Raw genomic sequence first — 27,326 nt, forward strand, 5'->3', positions numbered from 1 at the left:
CCACTATGATCCACATCAGTGTACTCGAGAACTAGCAAATGTGATGAACTGTGATCATTCCGCAGTCGTGCGACATTTGCATGCAATGGGGGAGGTCCAAAAATTGAGGGTAAGAGTACCACAGGCTCTAAGGCAAAATCATAAAAATCAGCAGGTGGCCCTATCTGCATCTCTACCTGTCATCGTCGATAGGGTCATGAACAACACAGACCATTCCCATCCTCTATCGTTACTGGCAACGAGAAATTGTGTCTTTATGCTAACGTGAGAAAAAGAAAGGAATGGTTGAGTCCAAGTAAAGCAGCAACTCCCTGTACAAAGACCTGCGCACATCCACAAAAGATAATGTTATGCATCTGGTGGAACAGCGAAGATGTGGTGTACTATGAATTGCTTCCCTGAGGTGTAACCATCACTGTTCACATTTATCGTCAACAACTGAGACGTCTTGCAGATGCAGTCTAAGAACAACGCCAGGAAGACTGCATGAAGTGATTCTATTCCTCGATAACTCCTGCCCGCATTCTGCTAGAGTGACAGAAACACTATACAGGAGTTGGGTTTGGAAGTAATTCTGCACCCACCTTATTCACCTGATATTGCGCCTTAGATTTTCAGCTTTTCCGTTCTCTTTCGAACAACCTTCAAGGAACTTCATTTTAGGATGAAAATGAGTTCCAAACGTGATTCGACGGGGTCTTCGCCTCAGAACCATGTGATTTCTACAGTCGTGGAATCGAAAAGTTACCTCAGCGTTGGCAGACTATTGTAAATTGGGAAGGAGAACAAATTATTGATGATTAAAGTCTCTGTTATGTGTATATGCTGTGTTTATTAAACTTATGGAAAATCGCTACGAACTTATGCACCAACCCAATATATAAGCAAATCGAGCATATTCAGTCAGTATGTAGTTGTGGGCACGTCCAAACGTGATAACTCTTGTGTGCCATTCTGTCACGTCTCCATGTCGATCCATATTATTGTGCAGGATCAACATTACCAACTGTTACATCCACACCACTTCATTGCCAAGACTTACGACTGTGGAGGAAGGCCACAAGACCACCTGTTGTGAGTCCCATAACCTCTACAGTACTCCAAAGTGACGGGAGCGTTCTTTGAAGGGGGAGACTAATATTTTGTCGAACGACCGTACACGGTCCATAGCGTAACAGATCACTCACCAGTTCAGTGCTAGTCAACAGCTAGAGGAGGAGTAGGAGGAGGAGATTAGTGTTTAATATCCGGTCTACAATGAGGTCATTAGAGACAGAGCACAACATCGGATTAAGAAGGATGGAGAAGGAAATCGGCCGCTCCCTTTCAAAGGAACAATCCCGTCAATTGCATGAACCGATTTAGGGAACACACGGGAAACCTAAATCAAAGTAGCTGGACGCGGTTTTGAACAGTTGTCCTCTAGAATGGAAGTCCAGTATTCTAACCAGTGCACCATCCTGCTGGATGATAACAACTGGAGAACAGCCATACCCTCCTTAAACGCTCCCTTTCTATGGGATACAGAAACTACCGCCCTACAAGAGAGACCTTGCTCACTGAACGTCACGAGGACTCTCGAGCGATGGAACAGAGTTGCCAGATAAGTGAGCTGTAGTAAGTAGAGGTACACCTTGCGCTACGACTTTCAACACTTATCAAAATCTCTCTATACCAGATTATGGAGGACACTTGAAATATGCGCTCTGCTGATATCCTGAATAGGATGAAGTTTGACAGTAATGGATTATTCAGCACTGACAAAGCCAGTTTTGACGAATGTATTCGAAACCAGTGTGAAGTCCATTTCGGACTGTAAAAGAAATATTTCTGATATTATATGAAGATGGTATCTGTTCTTTTGGACATGTCCGAACAGATACCATCGGTGACCATGCAGCTCCCTTAGAATGAAATGATAATGAAATCAGGACCCTAAGCTGTCGACAGGCGTTGATATACATCAACGGGGACAGTTGAAAATGTGTGCTCCGACTGGGACTCGAACCCAGGATCTCCTGCTTACATGGCAGACGCTCTATCCAGCTGAGCCACTGAGGGCACAGAGGATAGTGCGACTGCAGGTATTATCCCTTTCATGCTCCCTGTGAGACCCACATTCCCAACTTAATGTCCACACACTACATTCGTTGTGCCCCTGCCCATTACACTCGTTACTCGCGGCGGACAATCTTACCGAGTCCCATAAGAGTTTGGGCAATGTGTGTGCATTTGCACAGAAGAAGGTCAATGGCCGGTTAGCCTTAACAATATGAAGATGGTATCTGTTCTTTTTAACATGTCCGACAGAGCACAACCTCGGATTAGGAAGGATGGGGAAGGAAATCGACTGCCCCCTTTCAAAGGAACCATCCACTCATTTGAATGAAACGATTTAGGGAATCTGCTATGTACCATGAACAAAACTGAATGGTAGGCTAGGTTCAACTTTTACAGTCTTCTACAGTGGCACAATAGTTCACGTTAAGGTCAGTCCCATGGCTCGTTATAAACATACATTTGTGTCAAAGACTTCTACAAAGATGACTAGTTGCCTGTTGACTTCTCTCTCGGGTTCTTCTGCCGACGTTTGATGACTTTTCTGACGTTTCGCCAGCACTAATGGCCCGAACTGTCAAATGTTCACCCTCCATTGCTGGTGGTGGACAGCCCACCAGCAGCAATGGAGTGTGAAATTTTGACAGCCCCAGCCATTCGTACTGGCGAAACGTCAGAAAAATCACCAAATGCCAGCCAAAGAGTCCGAGAGAAAAGCCAACAGGCGTTTTTTTCAACAAGTGGCCACGATAGTCTCAACAGTTTTGTGCTATGAAGATGTTCAATAAAAAACATCACGTTTGTTGAATCATAAATTTTTAACTCAATCAATACTAGTGCATAATAATTGTAAAATGCAAGGAAGATCTAATTGACGATGAAGTTATTAAAAATGGAACACAAGCTCAGATTGCAGGAGAATGGGGAAGAAAACATATGTGCCCTATCTTAGGAACTATCCTGGTGAAATCGTGGAAGTCATAGATCAGTATGGCTGACCTGGGACTTAAAAGTGCTGTCGTCGCAAACAGGAGTCCAGTATCTTATCACTGCCCCAATTTGCTCGATGTACATCTTATCTGCGTCAAGCAGTAATGTCCCACTGCAGAGATGGATGAAAATGCAGTATGATCTCCATCAACGAAGCCTAAATGGAGCAAGCATTTCACGATGTAAGGTGAACGTATTCCATAGTCTCCTCAGGCAGAATAACCAACCAAATAAAGGTGCAGATAAATGCTGTTAGAGCCCCATTATGTACGATAAAGCTTTAGAAAGGATACTGAAAAAACTTAATTACAACACAGTGCTGAAAAATCGTCGATACATTTTAAACAAACTTTCTGCTCAGTGAAGTAAAGCAATATTCATTGCAGGAATCGAAAATCTGAAATCAGACGTCCGATAGCAGTCTGGCTAAAAAGCGAGAATCTAGTAATGAAATTTCGAAAAGAGCCTTTCCGTTTTTACATAAAACTCTTAACGCTCAGCTTTTTGTAGATTTACTTAGAAATCCTGAAGTTTTGTTAAAAAAAGAAAAGGAAAGAGATTAAAAGAAACGATTGTTATGTAAGACTGTTTTATTTCCACCAGATTATTTCTCATTGTTATAGAAAATGGGATCTCTGTCATCTATGTGTCATATAAGGCAGTAAAAATGAACAATGACTTACATTCACACACTTGATTAGCTGCCATCAGGAAGTTAAAAATAAATGTTTTGGTAATCTGACTCTTAACGTAAAAAGTTCAAACATTTAATACTACACCAAAAGGTGTTCACATCAAAATATTATCTGCAATATCTTCCCTCCATTGATGTGTTTCAAAAATATGTACAAAAATTTTAAGTGGAGCAAATTAAACTATAGGAAACACCACCACAAACTTTCAGAGTTCGCTTAGTGATTAACAGCCTCTTAAGCAATTGCTTTACTTGTCAGCAAACTGATAACTCAGTACTACAACAAAAGGTTAGTATGATTTGAAAGTAAAATTATCCGCAATAGAAGATCCATGTGATTCGATTACAAAACGTGATGCAAGTCAGTTGAAAAAAAACTATGAATATGCTATGTAATTGCATAGTCACTCACCTTTCAGTCACAAAGCTGTCAAAATATTTATGTTCCTAAGTTATTCTCGTCGTTTAATTGCTTTATGAGTTAATCTCTGGTAGGTCGGGCTGGAGAAATGGACCTGGATTGTCTTCATGTCTGAAAACAAACGTCCGTGACAACAATATCAGTGAAAGACGGCACAAGCTGTGCGGGTACACGTAGCTCGTGCGAGCTGTTTCACCGCTCGCTGAGTACTGGGCAAATTTCGTGAGTTTAACCATAGCCCCCGTTTTATTGATTAAAATCGTGCCACCCCTTTTCCTGACAGCCAGCTGTAAAGCGATTTCCATGACAACATGATCAACGCATCTTACAACGACAATGTTTCTTCTGCAGACCACTACGAATCCGTAATACGGTGGCTTATTTACACTGCGATAAGTGATATTTTCTCGATTATATGTTTATTATATGTAGCCAAAACAATGTAATATGCCTCACTTAAATCATGAAATCATTCTGCCTAGGGTAAATATAATTCATTAACATCGCAACATGTCCATTAGTATTGTATTTATTAAAAGAAATAAAGTAGCCACATAAATATGTTGTGTTATATCGTTCCTAATTTCTAAAGACGAAAAATCCGTGGTTTCTTTTTTATTAGAACAAAGGCAAATTTATTAGTTTCTGTTTTTGTACGTTATGTAATATCTTTTAAAATGCTAGAACGGATCTTTGCATACTATTTAGCGGGAAGTTTGGTTATCTTGTGTTCGATGTAATCAGTGTATTTCTTCTCGCGTAATGTACTGTTATGATTAAATGTACCAAGGAAGATTATTGTTTTTTACTTATCTGTTTCAAATTAATGCTATGTTGACCTACTTTGGTGATACGGGAAGTAATTAAGTACAGGATAATGAATTCGGAAGAGTCAGTGACTGACTTATTAGCCAAAATAAAAGAATGGACAGTTGACGAAGTTAAAGAGAAAATAGATGAAGTTGTTCCGATGTTAGTTATATCCTTTCAGTAACCACAATTTCGTTTGCACCATTATTTCGCACTTATGTATTAATTTCTTTCAAGACAGCTGACTACCCTAGCGTTCAGACTGTCAAAACCTAAAAATATAAAGTGTGTAAAATTCTAAATTATAACATTAATTCCAAAACATTATTATATTCTGTACGATGGTTTTATGATTGCTGTGAAGAGTCTGAAGCACAGATTAAGGACCATTCATGTTTGTTCATATCAACTAGAGTAGTTTGCCTGAGATAACTTTGCATTTATTTCCTTAACAATAAATACAGTACACTGGAATGCAGTGAGAAGAGTGTTACATTACAAGCTGTTCAAGTTCTTCTGGGAAGCTGCCTTCAGTGTTTGTCTGTAAACAATGCTGAAAACGTTTTGCTGCAATATGCATTGCCAACAGTTAGGCATATCTTTGCGGAGGTGAGAGTCTGAATATACATCTTCACTCTTCTTGTAACACTATGATTCTTGAATAGACTATGTCAAAGTAGGATCTCCAGCGTACACTGTTGGTGAAAAGCTCCTGGGTTTCCAGCTAGATGGCAATCTTAAATAGATAGTAATTACTAAACGTATATTTAAAAAAATCAGCAACTGACAGAAGCTGTATTTAACCTGTTCCATTATGCCCTGCAGTTATATTTTAGGATAAATTAATTTGAAAGACAGCATGGCAGCTTGCTGTTTAAGCTGAAACAACTACTAGCAAAATAAAAACAGCAGCTTGGGCAAATTTATCAGTATTAAAGAATATCCATTCAGTGCCTTCCTTCGTCTAACACCAGAAACTTTTGCTAAAATTATTAAAAACTTCTCATATTTATACAAGAAAAACAAAGGTACATGGAATTTAAGCAGATTTGTTGTGATATAGTGCATATGGGAATCATTGAAATTTAACTGCTTAATCGTGTTGGATACAGTCTAATATAATAATACTGTAGTGTTGATAAGAAAAAAGGGGGGTGGCCATATAGACAAAAAGTGGAATTAAGTTCCAGGCCCTTCAGGTTAATGAATTTTATCTTGTACTGCTCTTTGATGCTGTGCCACAGTAGTGAATTGGGGAACAAACATTTGTAGTATTGTTACAGGCTACCAGCAGGAAGTATGTTAAGCTTTATAAAGCCATTAGAGACAGTTATAATTGGGTTATGCAGACTTCACTGGAGAAATGTTTCTATCTTCGAGATGTGCACTTATGGATTAGACTAGATTAGATTACTTTTCATTCCAAAAGATCCATAGTGAGCAGATCCTCCAGACATAGAACACATCAGAGAACAAGAACACAGAATAAACATTTAGAAAAAGAAACACACATCCTTCTGCACCTTCCATAGATGACGAGGGAAATGATCTGTATGGATGTAGAATAAGTAAAATTCTTAAACATTTTTTTCATTCAGAAGTTAATGAGAAACTTCTCACAAAATATATAAATATTCAACAAACTGATACCCATGTGATAATTCTTAGGCTGTTACAGTGTAGCATAATTATTTTACAGCACTTGTTTACTGTGATCGAATTACTATACTGAATTTATACATAAGTCAGGTAGTAACAAATTTGTGACAAAACGTAAGTGTCCAATGCACTGGGGTCCATATATTGATTCAGAGATACAGAACTCCATAGAGAGGCAGCACCATGACCAGAGTGAAGTAAATTGAACAACTATGGTTTGGGATATCAAAAGAAAGGGGCATGGTACATGATAGTCTATAAGGAAACTGCGAAACCTTGGGCAAAATAATAGATTCATTTAAAATTTTGTACAAAAACCATTAACAATATTTTTAAGTGATACTCACTTGAAATAAGATGTCTTGTAGTTTAATTGCTTTTGTGCATGCAGTTATACAGTATGCAAGTGTTAGGCATTAGTTTGAAAATAAATTCAGCATCTGTAGCTTGTCTTACAAATTTGCACATGTACTATTTCATTTTCAAAACAACCACACAATGACTTCCAAAAATATGGCATATAATAGTAACCTACAGTGTGTCACAGCAAGAAATGCTAAATAATGTGCCACAGCCTCTCTATGCATACTCTTTCTCTTTGGTTAATTCTTAGGGTATTACAGCCATCAAGACAGCAGCATGGGGCTATGGTTGCCAAGCATTTCAGTAGGGGGAAAATCTGTTTGCAGTGAAATTTAATTCTAGTGATAATGTAATTGTGTGAAAGAAATAGTGGAATGGAATCTTCAGTCTGCTTGTTTCAATGCGTCTCCTGTTAGTATTTAGAAATTCCAACATTATTATATATTTACTGTTACAGAATATGCTTTGTTCCACAAACACAGACAAAGTTGTACATTTTTAAAGAAGTTATTAGTTGAGTTTACATTAAATAAATTTCTTTCTTACTGTTGTACTCTTCAGGCTTTGGAAGGAGTTCAGCTTATTCTGGCAAGTTCAGAAGATGGGGATCAACTTGTGGACAGTCTCGTGAGCTTGCTGCAAGTGAGTTGAATAGTGTTCTTTAAGATAAAATGATAATGTAGCACCACTGTGAGTCAATCTAAGTATAAAATTACATATGTGTTACAATGTACTCAGAGTGCTGTTAGTGCAGACAATGCATATATTTGCGTACCATTCAGAATATAGGTTGCACAGAATTAACTGCCTAATTCAAGCATTTGTATTACTGCTTTATAGTGAAAAATAGACTTTCTGTGGATCATTGATGTGCAGTAGTGGCCTATAAGTCTTTGACTGCAGATCCAAAGGCCCTTGATTCAATTATCTGCCAATCCTAGGCTTTTTTCTATCACATATTGCTTCTTTCACCTCTGACAGTGGTTTGTGCAAGTGAAGAATGCAGTGTCATTATCTGAGTCAGAGTTCATATTAAAGTGTAGGTCTCCTAACTGGCTGGGTTATTTAGTTCAAAGACTGAAGGAAAGTATGCCAGTCTCACCACTGATAGGAAAATACTAAGTAAAGCTCTAAATTGTCCTAACTTGCCTTTGGTTAAAAGGCAACTTTACCTTTATTGAGATAAGAAGTCAAAGTAGATAATCTTTATTTTAGGTTAATTGTAGCTGCACGGGTGGCAGTCTGGATGATTGACCGATCTTTCCTTATGAAATTAGGTAACATGATAGTGATGTGTAGATTCTGCATCATGTCTGAAAACACATGGAAAGTACTGTCGTTGCGTATCCCTAAGACATACATGGTTTTGGTGATGACAGCACTGTCTTTGGTAAAATATCCCCAAGGTAAATTATTCCTTCATTTGGATCTCCAACCAAGAATGTAAGACTCCTCAATTCTGTTGGCAGTTTATTAAATTTTAAGAGAGAAGTGGATAGGTTGTAGTTAAATATAGTTGAAATTTATGAAGTGTTTTGGCAGGAGGGTCCAGGTTTCTTATCAAGTGAATACTGGGTTGTCCACATAAAAGCTGATAGAGGTAATACAGAAGTGGGTATCAACAATGAAGTGGGGATGCTGTAGTGAACAGCATTATGAATGTATTGTAATCATATGATGACTACTGGAAACATTACATTCGTATGTGTGAGGTAGCAATGGAGTGGTGGTGCTGGGGAAGTTTTATACTTTTATTCTACAGAAATATTTAAACAAAAAACTCAAGAGGTGAACCCCCAGTTAGCCTTACAGGAGAACCGATACACGAGTTTTATGACACAATGTTTGTTTTTGTATAGACAACTTTTAAGATAAATGATGAGGGAAAATTTGAATTTAAACTTTCATTTCCCTTTTACCTTTAAGAAACAACTAATATTCATACATCAGCTAATGAACCAGCATTACATACACATACTTGGAATTAACCAAAACAGCTTTCAAATTATGTACTGGATTCATCTTCTTGCATTTAGAATAAACAATTTTAAAAGTGCCCACAGATAATCTTAACATAAAAACAAATCTGATCAGCTGACATGGCAGGCAGAAATCGCACAGATGAGAAACCAGCAAGAAATAAGTGTATTTGAAACCAACCAAAACAACTTTCAAATTATGCACTGGGTTCACTTTCCTGCATTTAGAATAAACAATTTTCTAGTGCCCACAGGTAGTCTTTACATAAAGAACAAATCCCATTAACTAACATGGCAGGCAGAAATTGCACAGATCTCACTAGCAGTTAACAAGAAAGATTTGAATTTAAGCACTGAGTCCAGTGTCATGCATTTCAGAATAAATAATATTAAAATGGCCATAGGTAATCCTTACACAATAGACAGGTCCATTACTACACTGAATTGATAGCTCACACATTAACATTATCCATATACAGCCCTCCTTCCAAAATGTGAATGACACCGTTTTAAACAATAATCAAATGAATAACAAGATACACAGTACTCAACATAATGTAATAAATGTTGTTCTTTTGAGGACAGGCACGCACATCCAAAACTACGTGGACTAGATACACTAACCACAGTGGCACCAATAACATACTTCATTACAACCAAGTAATACAGTTGTCTGAGCAGTGAATGCACCATTACAATCTGTAATGGCCACACGAATCCACATAGGCTAACAGTTGCAAACTGCCAACTTGACAAACATCACCTTTGTTTTTATGTAGCTGCTTAATGTCGCTCACAGTCCACAATGGTGGTTTGCAGCAGTTCCAGCCAGTCCCTTCATAAAACTTTTCGTGCCTACTTGATCCAACAATGGCTTGGGACCTCCAGTTGACCGACCACATGCTCCGACCAGTCCAGCGGATCACCAGGGCAAAGACTGCAGCCGCTCTTCCTCAGCCATCTCTGTTGCAGCGACAAGTTTTTGTTGTTCTCCTCTGGAAGGTTCTGCCCGCACACTGCCAGCAGCACGAATGTGACAGATCCCGAAGTGCCCTCTCAGTCATTGTGGCCGCCGGAGGCACCACTTGGCAGGAATTCAAAATGGTGACCACTGGTGCTGGAATGCTGACACTCATACACTGGCATTATTCACATTGCCACAGCTCTGCAGCACCATATTACCATCAAGGCACTTCTAAGTCATTTCACAACCGAGGATATAAAATGAAACAATTTATTAAGAAACTTTGCAGTGAGTGTGACATTAAACACACTAGTCATTACGGTGGGCATCTCCCTCTTGAAAAGATTTAGTTTGAGAAATATGGACCCTAAAAAATTTGCTTGGTCTGTGGGTTTTTAACAACCAAGGTGACCAGTGTTACAAAGCAAAGGATCTGGACAGGGCCCTCAAATCTGGGTAATAGTTTTCCCATCGCCCTATCTGGCCTCCAGCTCACTGCGGCAAAATTTTTTTTCCGAACCTCGTCACCCAGCCTTAATGAGATTGGCCATCTCCCAGCATTACAGTGGAGCTCTAACCAATCATGTGCTAGCTTAAGATTTATGTTGGCATGTTTCCAGTTTACCCATATTTCGCAGTGTTAACTTCATGTGGCAGTAGGTTATCCAACTCCCACGAACTAGATAAGGGAGAATTGGGCTTGAATGTGAACATCAGGGCCATCGGAGTTTGCTTGTGAGTGTCATGTACAACTGTATTAAAAGCATACTCCAGAAGGCAGTGAGCTGTCCCACTGGCTATGGTCTGCATGATGGAAGCAGTGAGGGCTGCCTACAAATTTCGGTTTACTTTCTCAGCATATGAGGGATTAGGGTATTACGCCTTTGTAGTAGTGTGACTACTTCCAGCCTCAAGGAAGGCTGCTGAAGTAAAGTTACGAGCACTATCCATAACTAATATGCTACATGGCCCAAAGGTCCCAAATATGACTGAAGGCATCTGATAGTAATCTGGGATGTTGTATCATGTGTCGGAATTAACCAACAAATATGTGAAAATGTGCCTGCGCATACAAGTGTGTAGCATTTCCCATCTGGCAGTTGTGGAAATGGCCCCACATGGTCTATGTACATCCTCTCCATAGGCTGATTCACTACATCAGGTGCCATGAACCCTTGGTGGATATCAATGCTGGTTTGCTAATGGCACACGTCTTACATCTTGTCAGCCGGGCCCTTACCTCTTTATCCATTGACTTCCAAATAAAATGCTCCCTAATCATCATTCTCATCTTGAAACCACCCAGATGACTGCCCGCCAGGCTTTCATGAAAGTACTTGAAAACTAGAGGTACCAAATCTTTGAGCAAGGCTTTTTTATGTCCGCTCCCTCGTACCGTGTGACACTTAGTGTCCCCTTTCAGACAATATGGCTTAACTGATTCGCCTTTCCTAATTCTCTCTTTCAATGCTACAACTCGAGCTCAGTGTCCTGCTGTCTGCCAATGTCTTTAAAGAGAAGCCGAGAGCCATTTAAGATCAGACAAATTACATGATCTAAGCCATCCAATTCATCTGATCCACCTACTTCCTCAACCGGAAGCTGATCTTGCTCCTCTCTGAACATTCTGCTCAGACTGTCCGCAATGATACACTCCATGCCTCTTATGTGTCTTACTTTGAACTGGAACACTGAAACTCTCACTGCCTATCTAGTGATGCGCGTGGAATGCCTCAGTGTGGCAAGTAACCCCCCCCCCCCCCCCCTCTCCTCCTCCTGCAAAAGGACAACTGTGGCACCTGACATCGAGGCATCAGTCTGCACTATGACCTCATTGTTAAAGTAAGGCATTGCCAACACCAGAGCGCTCACTAGAGTGGCTTTCAATGCCTCAAATGCAGCTTCTTGGGATGGCCCCCACTCGAATTTTCTTCCTAAGATTATTTAAGGGAGCCGCTAACTGGGCGAAGTTAGGTATGGATTTCCTAAAAAAAATTAGCATCCCAATATAATGTGCCACCCCTTTCATATTCTTTGGAGGGTGAAACAAGTAGATGGCCACTGTATGGCTGTGATTTACCTTAACTCCCTGGCTGGAAACTAGGTGTTCTAAAAAGGAAATTTCAGGTTGGGCAAATTTCAATTTGGACAGCTTAACAATGAACCCAGCCATCCTAAGACACTCCAAAACCTCTCTAATATCTCAAGGTGGTGTTCAAAATTCTCACTAAAGATCAATAGACTATCAAGGTAATGATAAATAGATCTAAATTTTAACCTGGAAAAAACATTATCTAAAATTCTGAACAGGGTTGCGGCACTTGTGGAAAGCCCGAATGGCACTTGTAGTACTCATAAAGATTCCAGTAAGCAATGAAAGCTGTCATAGGTTTTGATTCTTTGGCTAAGGGAACCTGATAGTAGGCGTGATTAAAGTCAAGAGCTGGAAAAATCTTGGCATTCTTAAACCAACCAAAACACATCTGCAGATCATGTAATGCTACTGATTGTAGAACTACCTTTGTATTCAAGGCTCTATAGTCCACTGCTTGGCACATCCTGTCCTGTCCATTGGGTACCGGAACCACAAATATGGAGGATGCATAAGCCTGATCTAGACATCCTAATAACCCTCTCTTTCTACATTTTGTGTAAGCACAGCTTGAGCTGCTTAATATGAGGTGAAGAGATGATATGGTGGGTGCTGTACCAGCATGTTATCAATAAGCTCAATCTTGTATTCCTCTCCTTTCACTAGACCCAAGCGATCAGTCAATACATCGCCAAACTCAGTACACAACTGGCGTAACCCCGTTGCCTGTTTAGGGGATAGATGAATAAAATCTTAACCATCCTTAACTCTTCCATCGTAACCACTCCGTACTGATTCTTGATACCCTTTCCTGGCTGGTACAAACAAAACTCATAATGATGCAACCTATCAAAGACAAAAGAGAACTTGCCTCTCCTCTAATTAGGAACCAGACCAACATGTCGGATAAAATTTGAGTCCAAAAAGCAGAAACTGACAAATTCTGAACCAGCTTCACCTTAATCCTCCACGTGAAATTTTCAGTCTGAATGTTAACCGAAACTTCACCCAACAACAGCACCTCCTCAGGATTAGCTATTCTCCACCTGTCTGCTGCTCCAGCAAGCTGGAGAAACTTACATAAGGCAGTGTGTGCCAAATACCAAAGTTTGTTAACCAAACTCAAAGAACTGCCCAATTCCAGAAGCACAAAACTGGTTCATCATTAAAACTCCCACACACAAACATTTTTCTTCGCTCGTAACTTGAGCACTATCAACATGGTGCACAGCATCCACCTCTGAGATTAACCTATCGAGTTGCTGGGAGCTGTGTGGTCGTTTGCTAAAAGTGACTCTAGACCAATCACTAGACTGCATCCCTTCCAAGATTTAGCAACTATTCCGTGTTCCTGAAAATCCAAACACAAAGCTTCTGGCAGCATCCGAGACCCTTTTCACATACCTTTCCAAAATTCGTCAAGGCCCTGTACCCCAAGGTAATTTTTCTCTATCAACTGGTGACAGGCACTTGCAGACAAATAGTCTAACAGATTTTTCATCTAAACTCTGAGAATGGCAAGGCATCACACATTGTGTCCCGCAAGGTTTGCTCCAAATGGCCCTTAAGCACAAGACATAGTATCTGATGTAGTTGCATGTCACTTAAACCAAACATCTCCCCACAATTCAAACAAAAAGTGCAGGCACTGCTTAACATCCTCACTACATACTTCTGACAATACTACCTCAATACTACAATAAAATATGGGAATGCTTGAGAAAACCTAATGTTCCTGATTCATTAATTAAAAAAGTCCAGATGCTGTACGATGATTGTAAGAGCAGTGTACAAGTAGGAGGTGGAAGATCAAAGTGGTTTAAGACGACGAGAGTTGTTCAGCAAGGCAGTTTGCCCTCCCCTTTACTCTACATTACACTTATGGACACAATCATGAAAGACATCAAAGAAGAAGAAAATGAAGACCTCAACGCTTTTCTCTTTGCTGATGACATCACCATTTGGGGAGAGATGGAAATGGAGGTTCAGACTAGATAACTGGAACACAAAATTTAAAAAATTCATGTTAACTGTGAGTAGGAACAAGACAGTGGTAATGAAGATGAGCAGGACACCCACAACTTGTCACACCCGCAACTTGTCACTTGGAGGGGGAGAAGTTTGAATGTGTGAAAAGCTTCAATTATCTGGGTAGCATCATATCACGCTATGGAACTGCCAAACTAGAAATCTTAAATAGAATAACAAAAGGATCTAGCTTCTTCCGCTAAGTATGAAATCTAATCTGGGACAAGGAAGTCCCTCAAAGAGCCAAACAGACCATGTATAAAACTTATCTCCTGCCAATCATGATGTAGGGTCTAGAGGCCTGTGTCATAAATAAGAGAGAAGAGAGTCAAATATAAGCATGTGAAATGAAGTTCCTTAGGTTAGGTCTACAAAAAAACTAGGAGAGACAGAGTCAGGAATGATTATGTAAGGAGAGACCTGCAGGTGACATTGCCTACAGAGGAGAGAATGAGTGCTTTGAGATTGAAGTGGTTCAGTCATGTGAAGCGAATGCGCCCTATTCGAACTCCTCGCCAGTATTTGGAGATGGAGGTACCAGGAAGAAGACGAATTGGGCGGGCTGGAAGAGATGGTCAGACCAGGTTAAGGAAGATCTCAAGAGGAGAGTAGTAACATGGGATGTAGTGGAGAAGGAAAACCTATAGCAGGACAGAAACCAATGGAGGCATATCGTTCACAAAGTTCCTACCTGGTTCGCTGGAAGGAAATCCTGATGATGAGGAATACTACCCCTTGCTGCAATATTCTCTTTAGTGGGTTGGGTAGTTTAGTGAATAATTCAGGAAAGGGAGCTCGAGATTCCTTGCTAATAGTCACTACCCACACACTCTGTTGGCACAGCTACCCTAGCTGTCTCAGCATCGCTATTGCAGTTACTTAGCCCCTGCATTCTCACAACTATTTCCTTAACCGAGTCCTGCAACTGATTACAGCGCACATCTGTGGACCTGACACTGTGTAAATCCTGAACTCTGTTAGCATAGTGCCCCACACGTGCTCTAGTTCTACTGATCTGTGAGTGTCAAGGCTCCCCAGTTTCATAAAAGGGACACTAACAACAAAGCTCGACCAATGCACACTGAATGCTGGCACCGGCGTCGCTTACCTGGGCCGGCTGCAAGACTGGTGGTGTGACTAGCGGATCAGCTACCTCCCTCAGCTGCGATGCTAACTCAACTGTGCTCCTGTCACCGTCCGTAATAGACAACTCGTTGGCAAGCTCCTCTTTCCACAATTCAGTGTCACTGGGCATGCTGAAACACAATAGCAACAGTAGGAGCCAAGAGAATTCCACCAGCAAAATTTAACAATATGACTTTTTTTTGTCATACGGAATGCATTTATGCAAGCCACTCATAATCCAGCACAGCCAAATATGTGATGTAGCAATCAAGTGGTTGTGCTGGGGTTAGCAGGCATATGTAATGACATTTCCAACTAACAAAGTTTCATGCTTTTATCACACACAAACATATAAACAGAAAACTCAAGAGGTGAACTCCAGATAGGCTTACAAGAGAGTTAATAAAATCATTTTATCACACAATGTTTTTTAATAGAACCTTTAAGATCAATGAGCAAAAAAAAAAAAATATGAATTTAAACTTTCATTCCCCTTTTATCTTTAACAAACAGCTAATATTAAGACAACAGCTAATGAATCAGCATGACATAAACATACTTGGAATCAACCAAAACAACTTTCAAATTATGTACTGGATTCACCTTCCTGCATTTATAATAAACAGTTTTAAAATGCCCACAGATAGTCTTTACATAAAAAACAAATCTCATTAACTAATGTGGCAGGCAGAAATTGCACAGATCTCACTAGCAATTAACAAGAAAGATTTGTATTTAAGCACTGAGTTTGCCATCCTGAATTTCAGAATAAATAATATTAAAATGACCACAGGTAATCCTTGCACAATAGACAGGTCCATTACTACAGTGAATTGATAGCTCATGTGCATTAACATTATCCATTTGCAGCCCCCATTCCAAAATGTGAATGACACCTTTTTAAACAATAATCAAATGAATAACAAGATACACAGTAATCAACATAATGTGATAAATATGGTTCTTGTCAGGACAAGCACGCGCATCCAAAACGACATGGACTTGATACAATAACCACAATGGCACCAATAACATACTTCACTACAACCAAGTCATTCAATTATCTGAGCAGTGAATGCACCTTTACAAGCTGTAATGGCCACACGAATCCATGTAGGTAACAGTTGCAAACTGCCATCTTGACCAAAATTGCCTTTTTTGTGTGTGTGTGCGGCTGTTTAATGTCGCTCACTGTCCACAATGGTGGTATGCAGCAGTTCCAGCCGGTCTCTTCATAAAACTTTTCCTGTCTACTTGATCCAGCAATGGCTTGGAACCTCCGGTTGACAGACCACGTGCCCCGACCAGTACAATGGATCATCAGGACGAAGACTACAGCCGCTCTTCCTCAGCCATCTCTGTTCCAGCAAGAAGGTTTTGTTGTTCCTCTCTGGAAGATTCTGCCTGCATGCTGCCAACAGCATGGATGCAACCAATCCCAGAGTACCCTCACAGTCATTGCGGCTACCAGATGCACCACTCGGCGGGAATTCAAACTGGCGGCCACTGGTGCCAGAATTGAACTGTCACAGTATGTAAAAATACTGAAAGAGGCCAATGTTTTTACATAAACCTACTATATACACACTGTAGCTTGGTACGTGACACAGGAGCTGCTGGTAAAGGATGTAGGGCATTCTGCCTGTTTCTGTGCTCCCATCATCTTCTGAGTGAAGTGTCATCTTACAATATGCACTGAGTAGAAACTTCAATATTAATACAATGTATTTTGAGAAACAAGAAAAAAAATTAGAATTGTTTTAATGCTTGATGACAAAAATCTGAATCTGTTATTTTTTATTCTCATGTCAGAAACATGCATACTGTAGATACACAGTTGACCTATCATATAGTCCTTGACCAAAATTTTTTGGTCACTTCCAGTCCACTTTCTGTCGTTTGATGGAGGTCTTCTGCAGTACAGGAGGCTGGACAGAGTTGACACTGAAGCATATGCTGGACTGTCTGGACTTCTCCACAGTTATACTTTATATTGTTTTCTGTACTGTAACCCCATCTTGCCAGGTAAAACTTTGATCTGCCCACTCCTGATCCTGCCAACTCCGGATCTCAGCCTATTCAAAGATTTCCAAGTCTTTCATTCCTTGTCATGTCCTGGAGGCAGAGTTTCAGAAACTCTTTTCCAACCAGAGGAAATGGAAGTCTTATCCCTCCACCCTGCACCCTGGCATTTTGGCAGTGTTAGTAAATGCCTTTGATGTTCTAAGGAAACTCTTCCTTGACAATCACTGCGAATGCAATTTATGCCCATACAGGGCATGGGTTTGTTGTTGTTCCACTTCCTTTTGTTCCTAATTTGCCACAATTTATCTTTGAATGGAAGGTGGTGTTATTCCTGCAAGACTGTAAATCCATTCAACAGGAATAGACTTCAAGTAACCTGTTATAATTATGCATGTGTCATTGAGAGCTCGTCTACCTGTTTGGAATGTGATGAACTATGCCAAACAGGACAAGCGTACTCTGCTGCAGAATAGGCTAATGCAACTGCGGAAGTTCATCTAGTTTCAGGTTGACTGCCCCACTGTGATCCGGCCAATTTTCTTAACAGATTGTTCCTGGTGGAAACTTTCTACTTGTAATTTATGCAGTGTCTCTTGAAAGTAAAGAGATCTGTCCAGCATCATTCCTAGGTGTTTTGGAGTGTAGCAATGTTGACCATACTCTAATCAAGTTAGGAGTAGCTTCCCTATTTCTAAAATGAAAAGCATGCACTTGAGTCTTGATGGGCAGGGGGAGGGGGAGTGTTCGGTTGAAGCTGATTTGTGCTATAGTATCTTGATAGGTTTTCAAGGGCATCTACATCTACATTTATAATCTGCAAGCCACCCAACGGTGTGTGGCGCAGGGCACTTTACATGCCACTGTCATTACCTCCCTTTCATGTTCCAGTCACGTATGGTTCGTGGGAAGAACGACTAAAGCCTCTGTGTGCGCTCGAATCTCTAATTTTACATTCATGATCTCCTTGGGAGGTATAAATAGGGGGAAGCTATATATTCGATACCTCATCCAGAAACACACCCTCTCGAAACCTGAACAGCAAGCTACACCACGATGCAGAGCGCTTCTCTTTCAGAGTCTGCCACCTCAATTTGCTAAACATGTCCGTAATGCTATCATGCTTACCAAATAATCCTGTGACGAAACGCGCTGCTCTTCTTTGGATCTTCTCTATCTCCTCTGTCAACCCGACCTGTTACAGATCCCACACTGATGAGCAATACTCAAGTATAGGTTGAACGAGTGTTTTGTAAGCCATCTCCTTTGTTGATGGACTACATTTTCTAAGGACTCTCCCAATGAATTTCAACCTGGCACCCGCCTCACCAACAATTAATTTTATATGATCATTCCACTTCAAATCGTTCCATACGAATACTCCCAGATATTTTACAGAAGTAACTGCTACCAGTGTTTGTTCCGCTATCACATAATCATACAGTAAAGGATCCTTCTTTCTATGTATTCGCAATACATTACATTTGTCTGTGTTGAGGGTCAGTTGCCACCCCCTGCACCAAGTGCCTATCCGCTGCATATCTTCCTGCATTTTGCTGCAATTTTCTAATGCTGCAACTTCTCTGTACACTACAGCATCATCCGCGAAAAGCCGCATGGAACTTCCAACACTATCTACTAGGTCATTTATATATATTGTGAAAAGCAATGGTCCCATAACACTCCCCTGCAGCACGCCAGAGGTTCCTTTAACACCTATAGACGTCTCTCCATTGAGAACAACATGCTGTATTCTGTTTGCTAAAAACTCTTCAATCCAGCCACACAGCTGGTCTGATATTCCGTAGGCTCTTACTTTGTTTATCAGGCGACAGTGCAGTACTGTATTGAACGCCTTCCGGAAGTCAAGGAAAATGGCATCTACCTGGGAGCCTGTATCTACTATTTTCTGGGTCTCATGAACAAATAAAGCGAGTTGGGTCTCACACGATTGCTGTTTCCGGAATCCATGTTGATTCCTACAGTGTAGATTCTGGGTTTCCAGAAATGACATAATATGTGAGCAAAAAACATGTTCTAAAATTCTACAACAGATCGATGTCAGAGATATAGGCCTATAGTTTTGCGCATCTGCTCGATGAGCCTTCTTGAAAACTGGAACTACCTGTGCTCCTTTCCAATCATTTGGAACCTTCGATTCCTCTAGAGACTTGCATTACACAGCTGTCTGAAGGGGGGGCAAGTTCTTTCGCGTACTCTGTGTAGAATCGAATTGGTATCCTGTCAGGTCCAGTGGACTTTCCTCTGTTGAGTGATTCCAGTTGCTTTTCTATTCCTTGGACACTTATTTCGATGTCAGCCATTTTTTTGTACGTGTGAGGATTTAGAGAAGGAACTGCAGTGCAGTCTTCCTCTGTGAAACAGATTTGGAAAAAGGTGTTTAGTATTTCAGCTTTACGCGTGTCATCCTTTGTTTCAATGCCATTATCATCCCAGAGTGTCTGGATATGTTGTTTCAATCCACTTACTGATTTAATGTGAAACCAGAACTTCCTAGGATTTTCTGTCAAGTTGGTACATGGAATTTTACTTTCGAATTCATTGAATGCTTGAGGCATAGCACTCCTTACACTAACTTTGACATTGTTTATCTTCTGTTTGTCTGAGAGGTTTTGGCTGCGTTGAAATTTGCAGTGAAGCTCTCTTTGCTTTCGCAGTAGTTTCCTAACTTTGTTGTTGAACCACGGTGGGTTTTTCCCGTCCCTCACAGTTTTACTCGGCACATACCCGTCTAAAATGCATTTTACGATTGCCTAGAACTTTTTGCATAAACACTCAACATTGTCAGTGTCGGAACAGAAATTTTCGTTTTGATCTATTAGGTAGTCTGAAATCTGCCTCCTATTACTCTTGCTAAACAGATAAACCTTCCTTTTTTATATTCCTATTTACTTCCATATTCAGGGATGCTGCAATGGCCTTATGATCACTGATTCCCTGTTCTGCGTTTACAGAGTCAAAAAGTTCACGTCTCTTTGTTATCAGTAGGTCCAAGATGTTATCTCCATGAGTCGGTTCCCTGTTTAATTGCTCGAGGTATTCGAATAGTGCACTCAGTATAATGTCACTCAATGCTCTGTCCCTACCACCCGTTCTAAACATCTGAATGTCCCAGTCTATATCTGGCAAATTGAAATCTCCACCTAAGACTATAACATGCAGAGAAAATTCCAGATTTTCTCTCAGTTGTTCTGCCACTAATGTTGCTGAGTCAGGAGGTCGGTAAAAGGAGCCAATTATTAACCTAGCTCAGTTGTTGAGTATAACCTCCACCCATAATAATTCACAGGAACTATCCACTTCTATTTCACTGCAGGATAAACCACTACTAACAGCGACAAACACGCCACCACCGGTTGCATGCAATCTATCCTTTCTAAACACCGTCTGTGCCTTTGTAAAAATTTCAGCAGAATTTATCTCTGGCTTCAGCCAGCTTTCTGTACCTATAATGATTTCCATCTGTGATGGTATTCTCCACTGATTCAAAGTCTGAGCTCTGAGTGGCAAGAACATTGTCGTCAGCATACAAGAAACTTCTGCTGTTGGGGTCGCTTGCATACATGTTGAATAAGATTGCAGCCAACACACTTCCTTGGGGAAGACCATTTTTCTGTAGTCTCCACTGACTGTGCTGCCCTTCAAAGTCAATGAAGAACCTGCGGTTTTGCAGAATTGCTGTGATGATCCTAGTTAGACTAAAATCCTTGGTCATATTATATACCTTGAGTAGTAGTAGCTGATAGTTGAAAGTGTCATAGGCCGCAGATAAGTCGACTAATACCTCCCCTGTCACCTGACGAGTTCAAATTCATCTTGTATGAACTGCTTAATATTTAGCAGTTGTCCAGTGCAGCTTTTACCTGGGCAAAGTACAGATTTATGAGGTAATAGTGGGTGGTCAACTACAGGTAGGAGGCAATTCAAGATCATACTTTCCAGTAGTTTGTTTGGTCTAAAATTCATTCGATTGTTCCTTTCTTTACCAGATCTCAGCAAAGCAATCACTCGGCTCTTCTGCCATATCTTTGGGATTTGACATCTGCTCCCACAATTATCAAAGAGTTGCAGAATCCATTTCTTTGTTGTTATGCTAAAGTACTTGATTTTCTCCGTTCGTATATCATCTAAGCCAGCTGATTTTCCATTCTTACTTTAATAGCCTTATCGGATTCTTCCATGCTGAATGATGTAAGCGGATTATTCTCCTCTTGCTCTTCTCTTTGCAGTTTTGCCTTTTTGGGTTTGTGGGTTGCCTTCTGGCTCAGCAGTAACTGATGTGCTATTTTATTGGCTGTAATGTATGGTGTACAGCACTCATAGATGGATCATTACTTAGATGTTTCAGGAGTCTCCAAGCCTTATGATTGCTCTTTTTAGACCCAAGTTTTCTACGGTTTTAATCCATTGATCCCTTTTTATCTTTCTTAACAGAAGTAATAAGTTGCTCCCTGCTTCCACAGTTGCTTCACTGAAAGGATCTTCTTCAAATAAATTCCTGTATTCTTTGAATGGGGAGGCTTGGTCTGATGTAAGTCCAGGAACGTAAGATGTTTGACAACCATGAGGAATTGATATTTTGGAGCAGCTCTTTACAGCAGTGGTGCAGGTATCATAATGTTCTGGTGCTGGTTCTATAGTAGTCACTTCTGTAATTCTGCAAATCTCGATCAGTCTGCTTTTCTAAAATTAAGCCTTCTTCGAAAAGGTACTTTGCTAGATTTAACAGCAGAAAAGATTTCACAGATCATTGGTCTATGCTGTGAGTTGGGTATTGGGAGACCGACTGATTTTATGCATTGTTTACTGGTGCTACTAAATATGAGGTGAGGATTTTAGCCTCATTTCCACCTGCCACTGTTGAATGATGCTGGTAATTTTTGCATCATCGATTAAATGCAACTGATGTAGTTCGGTCTATTCTTGTACTGCTGCCCCATTCTCGTCTTCACGATCAAAGCCCCAAACATTACTATGGCTGTTGAAGTCACCAGTCACAGTCAGCACTCATTTATTATGACAACAGGATGGTTTATTAACCATACATTCAGCACTGGGTGGTTTGTAAAGGGATGAAGTGGTACAATTGGCTGTTTCTTAGTGTGAGAATTTCAATATCATGTTCATCAGTAAATGCTGTGGACAGGATCTGAAAATCTGGATGAACAAAAATAGCACCTACATATTTATTATGCAGTCTTTCAATGACAAAGTGCATTCCGTTTATTTTTGGTCTTGACATGTCACAACTTCTGTGTGTCTCGTGTACACACATGACTGCATAGATCTTGGAGCAGCTCTTCTGTGGCTGCTGTTATGCCTCCTGTGTTAACAGATATGAAGGTTAACCATGGCCCTGAAAAGGGCTCAGATTTGGATGTTTCTGGTGTGAAAGGATCAGCCATCAGATTTTTTTCATTTTCTGACATTGCCCGGGGTAAGCCCAATTACTTTTCTGTATACCTTCCTTGGCCTGATCGTATGTCATCGCAATCTTCGAAGAGGTTCCTAAATCTGCTAGTATATTACAACTTGTGTTAGCAAATTGTTGTTTCATAATCAGTTGACAGAACTATTATAAGTTTATACTTCTTTCATAATACAGCAGTCAAATACAGTAGGGCTACAGAAAAAGCTCCCAGAAACTAATGTCATTATCAAAGAACTCTTTAACACTGCAAAACAGATTGCCTGGGCTAAGTCTAGATCAGGGCCAGTGGAGGACATGGCATTGCTTATCTGCAGCTAATAGGTTGACAACATGTCAGTTTCGCATAGCCAGTGGGATGATTCTTCGAAATAACCAGTGAGAGGCGAGAAGGGAGGCAATGTATTTCTAGTGCCGCAATTGAAACTCTTGTCGTGTGTGTGTGTGTGTGTGTGTGTGTGTGTGTGTTTGTTTGTTTGTTTGTTTGTTTTGAGAGAAATATTTTGTGATTGTGGCAGTGAGTGCTATGAAGTGGTCTAACGACGTGAGACAATAAGAAGCGGTGTGAAGTTGGATTGCAAAATTCACACCTCTCTCACACAGTTGACTTACTTGATCTGCACAGCCGATCTTCTTCTCTTGATTTCCGGCTACGTCAATCTCCAAAAACTTCTTCTCCAAAGAATACTGCTGGTTAAGGGAATTTAAAAGACTCTCTCTCTCTACTTTTGAAATAATTTAGTACTCAAAGAATACTTCTGGTTCAGTCATGATATATTTCAACTTCCACAAGTAACATATTCACCATTTCCCACATTAATATTTAAATGTTTACAAGTCAACTGATTCGTCTAGTGTTAGACTCGATTAAATATGTCTGCTATATATTTACCAATCGCATAATATATGAACCCATCTTGCCTCTAGCGAGTCCAATACCTGAAGTACTTAAAATTCTATAATCAATTGTTCATTTTTCTTTAACAATAATCACAATCATTAAAACAGCAAAGAATACTACATAATTACTTCTTGTTCTTCCAATACGGCTTCTGTGGCGCTAGCGGCAAACACTTGCTGGTGTCGTCTGACCGCCATGCTTACAGTCTTCTGATAACAAACTTCCAACCTGCACAGAGAAACAGGTGGCACAGTAGATACGTTTCCACTCTCCCACATATATTTAAAATATCGTGTGTACAAGTTGGTAGAAGGACGAGTGGTTCTAGAATTTATGCGGAAATTCTCAAAGCACTACCATGGACTGTGTTAGATGATTTAGTTCTGCAGATCTGTGGGAACATGTAAAGTATGTGGATCACTGATTTTTAATTAAATTGTGGGAGAAGATAGATGGATCAATTTTTACACATAAAAGAGTCGCACACTCAATGTATTAACTTTTTCATGGCTACAGGGGCTGAGAGTCCTGGCTGGCTGGCTGGCTAATGGGAGGAAAACGCAGTGTGCGCGTGGTCGGCGGTTGGCGGACTCAGCCCTGTGGTCACCATAGGCTACGACCACTGCGGGCATCCCACACATTCCAGCGTACAGAGAATCACTGTTCAATAATGTTCTTCTTGAAAAAGCAGTATGCCCTGTATGGTCACAGTGGTTAATATTGTTTCTATAACCATGAAAGAGAGCTTCGAAACTAACCAACACTTTCAGTTATATGTTTATTATGGGTTGAAAAACAGTTGGTTTAGAAAATTGATGACAACTTTTTTAATAGTAATTTCTGTAACTTGAGACTTAACACCATTGATGCCTGTATCAACAACATATTAAAGTTTCATTAACATCAAATGAATGTGTTTCAAGATATATAGCTTTAAAGTGAGTAGTGCATAGCAAAAACACCCAAATCTTGGACAATTCTTGCTACTATTGTAAATAAAAAAAATTACAGAAATTTAAAACTAAATTGTGTCGTGTATCTGGACTCAGAGTTAAACAAAGAATATATCTGGATAACTCATTTAGCGATAGGTCCATGGCATCGTTTGTACTTAAAGCCTAAAATCAATTCTCAACAGTAAGAAATCAGATACTAAACATCTACCTTCTTCTTGCTCGCTGTTTTCTATTTCAGCTCGTCACGTTCAGTACGGTTTGCTTTAGTAGTTTCCCATTCTCATTTTTGATGCAAGCTTAGGATTGCCGCTCGTTGAGTTAAAAACCATTTTCTGTACTTTCATTTACATTTTTATTTTTTACTTTCTTTTACGTGAAATGTACACACTTACTAAAACATCCTAATATTTCTTTAGTGTGTGATATTTTTACAAACATGGCACCATGCAGGGAAACACGTCACACTTTTTGCGTCTTATGCGTGTCATTTTTCATTGTGAATGAGCAGTACATACTGCACAGCATCTCTGGGGAATCTCCTTTTTCTCCGTTGCTATGAGGAACCCAGGATAATGTCCCTTTTAATTCTGCAGTCGGAAAGGGCTTTCTTCTTTGGTTGTCCATGGGATCACACTTTTACACATTTGACTATGAAATTCATCAAGCAACTGACAGATTATTTCCAAGTGGTATTTCACTAGTGGTACAGAAGCTCCTAAGCCATGTCTCCGCAATATCCTTTCTTTCAGGAGTGCTAGTTCTGCAAGGTTCGCAGGAGAGCTTCTGTGAAGTTTGGAAGGTAGGAGACGAGGTACTGGCAGAAAGTAAAGCTGTGAGGACAGGGCATGAGTCATGCTTGGGTAGCTCAGTTGGCAGAACACTTGCCCGCGAAAGGCAAAGGTCCCGAGTTCGAGTCTCGGTCCGGCATCCAGTTTTAATCTGACAGGAAGTTTCAGGTTTCAATTTGTTTTGGCCTGCTCTGTGTTCTTTTTTCTCTGTCCCCACAAACTCCATTCCATTTATGATGGAAAGCATCCAGACTTCTTTTCTTGTCCATCCATTTTAGTGCCATTAATGTTCAACACCACTTGAACTGTATTTCCCCATTTTTCAGTGTATCTGGCAACAGTGGTAGATGTTTCCTGTTTTTGTGTACTGTTCCGACAGCATTTGTATATCTATCATGGAGCCACAGGAATAATTCAGGGCTTGAATACCAATTGTCTAAATAAATGGTATGACCTTTGTTGAGGTATGGTAATAACAAACTCTCACCAACATCGCCTGATTTTCCCCAATCAGCATTTCCATAGTCTGTTCCTGTAGCGGCACCAGTGTAGACAATATAATCCAAAATGCAATTGGTTTGTACGTCACAAAAGATGAAAATTTTAATGCCAAAACAGCTATGTTTATTTGGTATGTAGTGCTTAAATTGGAGCTTTCCTTTGAAAAGTAGCAGACTTTCATCAATCACTAGGTTTTCAAAGGGTACTACTGCCTCACGGAATTTATTTTTTTATGTGATCTACACTGAGACCTATTTTTACAAGAATATCTTGAGATGTGGTGGAATTGTCACTGAAGTGCAATAAATGCAGGATCAACTTGTACTGGTCCCTTGCCATTGTGTTAGAAAGTATTGGTGTTTGAAGGAAAGAATCTGTCGATCTATATTCATTCACTTCTACCTTTTTACTTCTAGGCATAAGCAGAGACCACACTAGGAAGCAATAAAATTCTGCTGGTTCTATATGCTTCCAAATGCTAATCTCCTGGGTACTGTCGTCATTTTTCAGTAATAAATTTATAATAATTAATTATCTGTGTACAGATGGCACAAATGAATTCCACGGACATTAAGTACAAAAAAAGATCTAAATGACTTGTTGACTCTTTGAAGTCTGCTTTTAACCCGCTAAATGTGTTCACAAAATGGTCTCGTTTCATCACTGGGTGATCAACCCATCATACTCTCTTTTTCCTGATGAAGTTTCACTTACTTCATCTTCTTTTCATATTCAGAGGAAGAATCTTCTGCTCATGATGTTGAGGATTCAGCAATATGTCCAGACACATCCAACTCTTCGACGGAAAAAAGCTCCGAAGTATCACTACAATCTTCGTTACTACTATTCATAAGAATATCCATGATTATGATTTCCTTGTCTGATAAATTGTGTCACAACATGGCAAAGGCTACACATGCAAATGCTGTTGTCTCACCAGAAGCGAAAAGAGGACTGGCCAAATGTTAAACATGTAAACAGAAAGCGCCCAGGAGAGGTGACAACGAAAGCGCCTTCCTACATTACCAGATAAAGACACTGTTGTCAGAAATGCGGACAACAGTGAGTAGCCATTCTATTGTGTACTTTTACCTGCTCCCGAGCTCGGGCATATATGAGTGCCATAAGCCATCTGGACTTTCCGCCTCCCAAGCATACATGAATGCCCGCATCCGTCTGGACTTCCTGACACTGGACATACATCTACGCCCATAGCCATCTGGCCGCTCTACCTACTGGGCATACATGTATGCCCGTAGCTGCGAAAGGGTTAATGAACATTGATCCACTTACCTCTTCCCATTATTTAGATGAAACACGTTGGTCCACCTACCTTCTCCCATGATTTAATTAAAAAAAACAGTAATCCACTTAGTGTGCTTGCATTGTACAGTCACACAGAGCAGAGAAATATTTCACTGCTTTTTCAATTATACCAAGGGTTGTGAGACTGTCCTTGGTTTGTAGATACTAGCACAGTTTATATAGCTGTGACTCAAACAGGAAGTTATTGAATTTATCATCCT

The 27,326-nt window shown here is 40.2% G+C and overlaps 1 protein-coding gene across 1 annotated transcript in view; it reads left to right on the plus strand.

Annotated features, from left to right (window-relative positions):
• The first annotated feature begins 4,887 nt into the window (after positions 1-4,887).
• Positions 4,888-27,326, plus strand: part of LOC124795263 (uncharacterized protein C1orf112-like) — a 127,541-nt gene continuing 105,102 nt past the window's right edge. The window contains exons 1-3 of the mRNA XM_047259208.1: positions 4,888-5,142; positions 5,436-5,582; positions 7,557-7,637. Coding sequence (XP_047115164.1) covers positions 5,041-5,142; positions 5,436-5,582; positions 7,557-7,637 — 330 coding nt within the window. The 5' untranslated portion in view covers positions 4,888-5,040. The remainder of the gene's footprint in view (positions 5,143-5,435; positions 5,583-7,556; positions 7,638-27,326) is intronic.

Source organism: Schistocerca piceifrons, chromosome 4 (genome assembly GCF_021461385.2).
Source record: "Schistocerca piceifrons isolate TAMUIC-IGC-003096 chromosome 4, iqSchPice1.1, whole genome shotgun sequence".
Lineage (NCBI taxonomy): Eukaryota > Metazoa > Arthropoda > Insecta > Orthoptera > Acrididae > Schistocerca > Schistocerca piceifrons.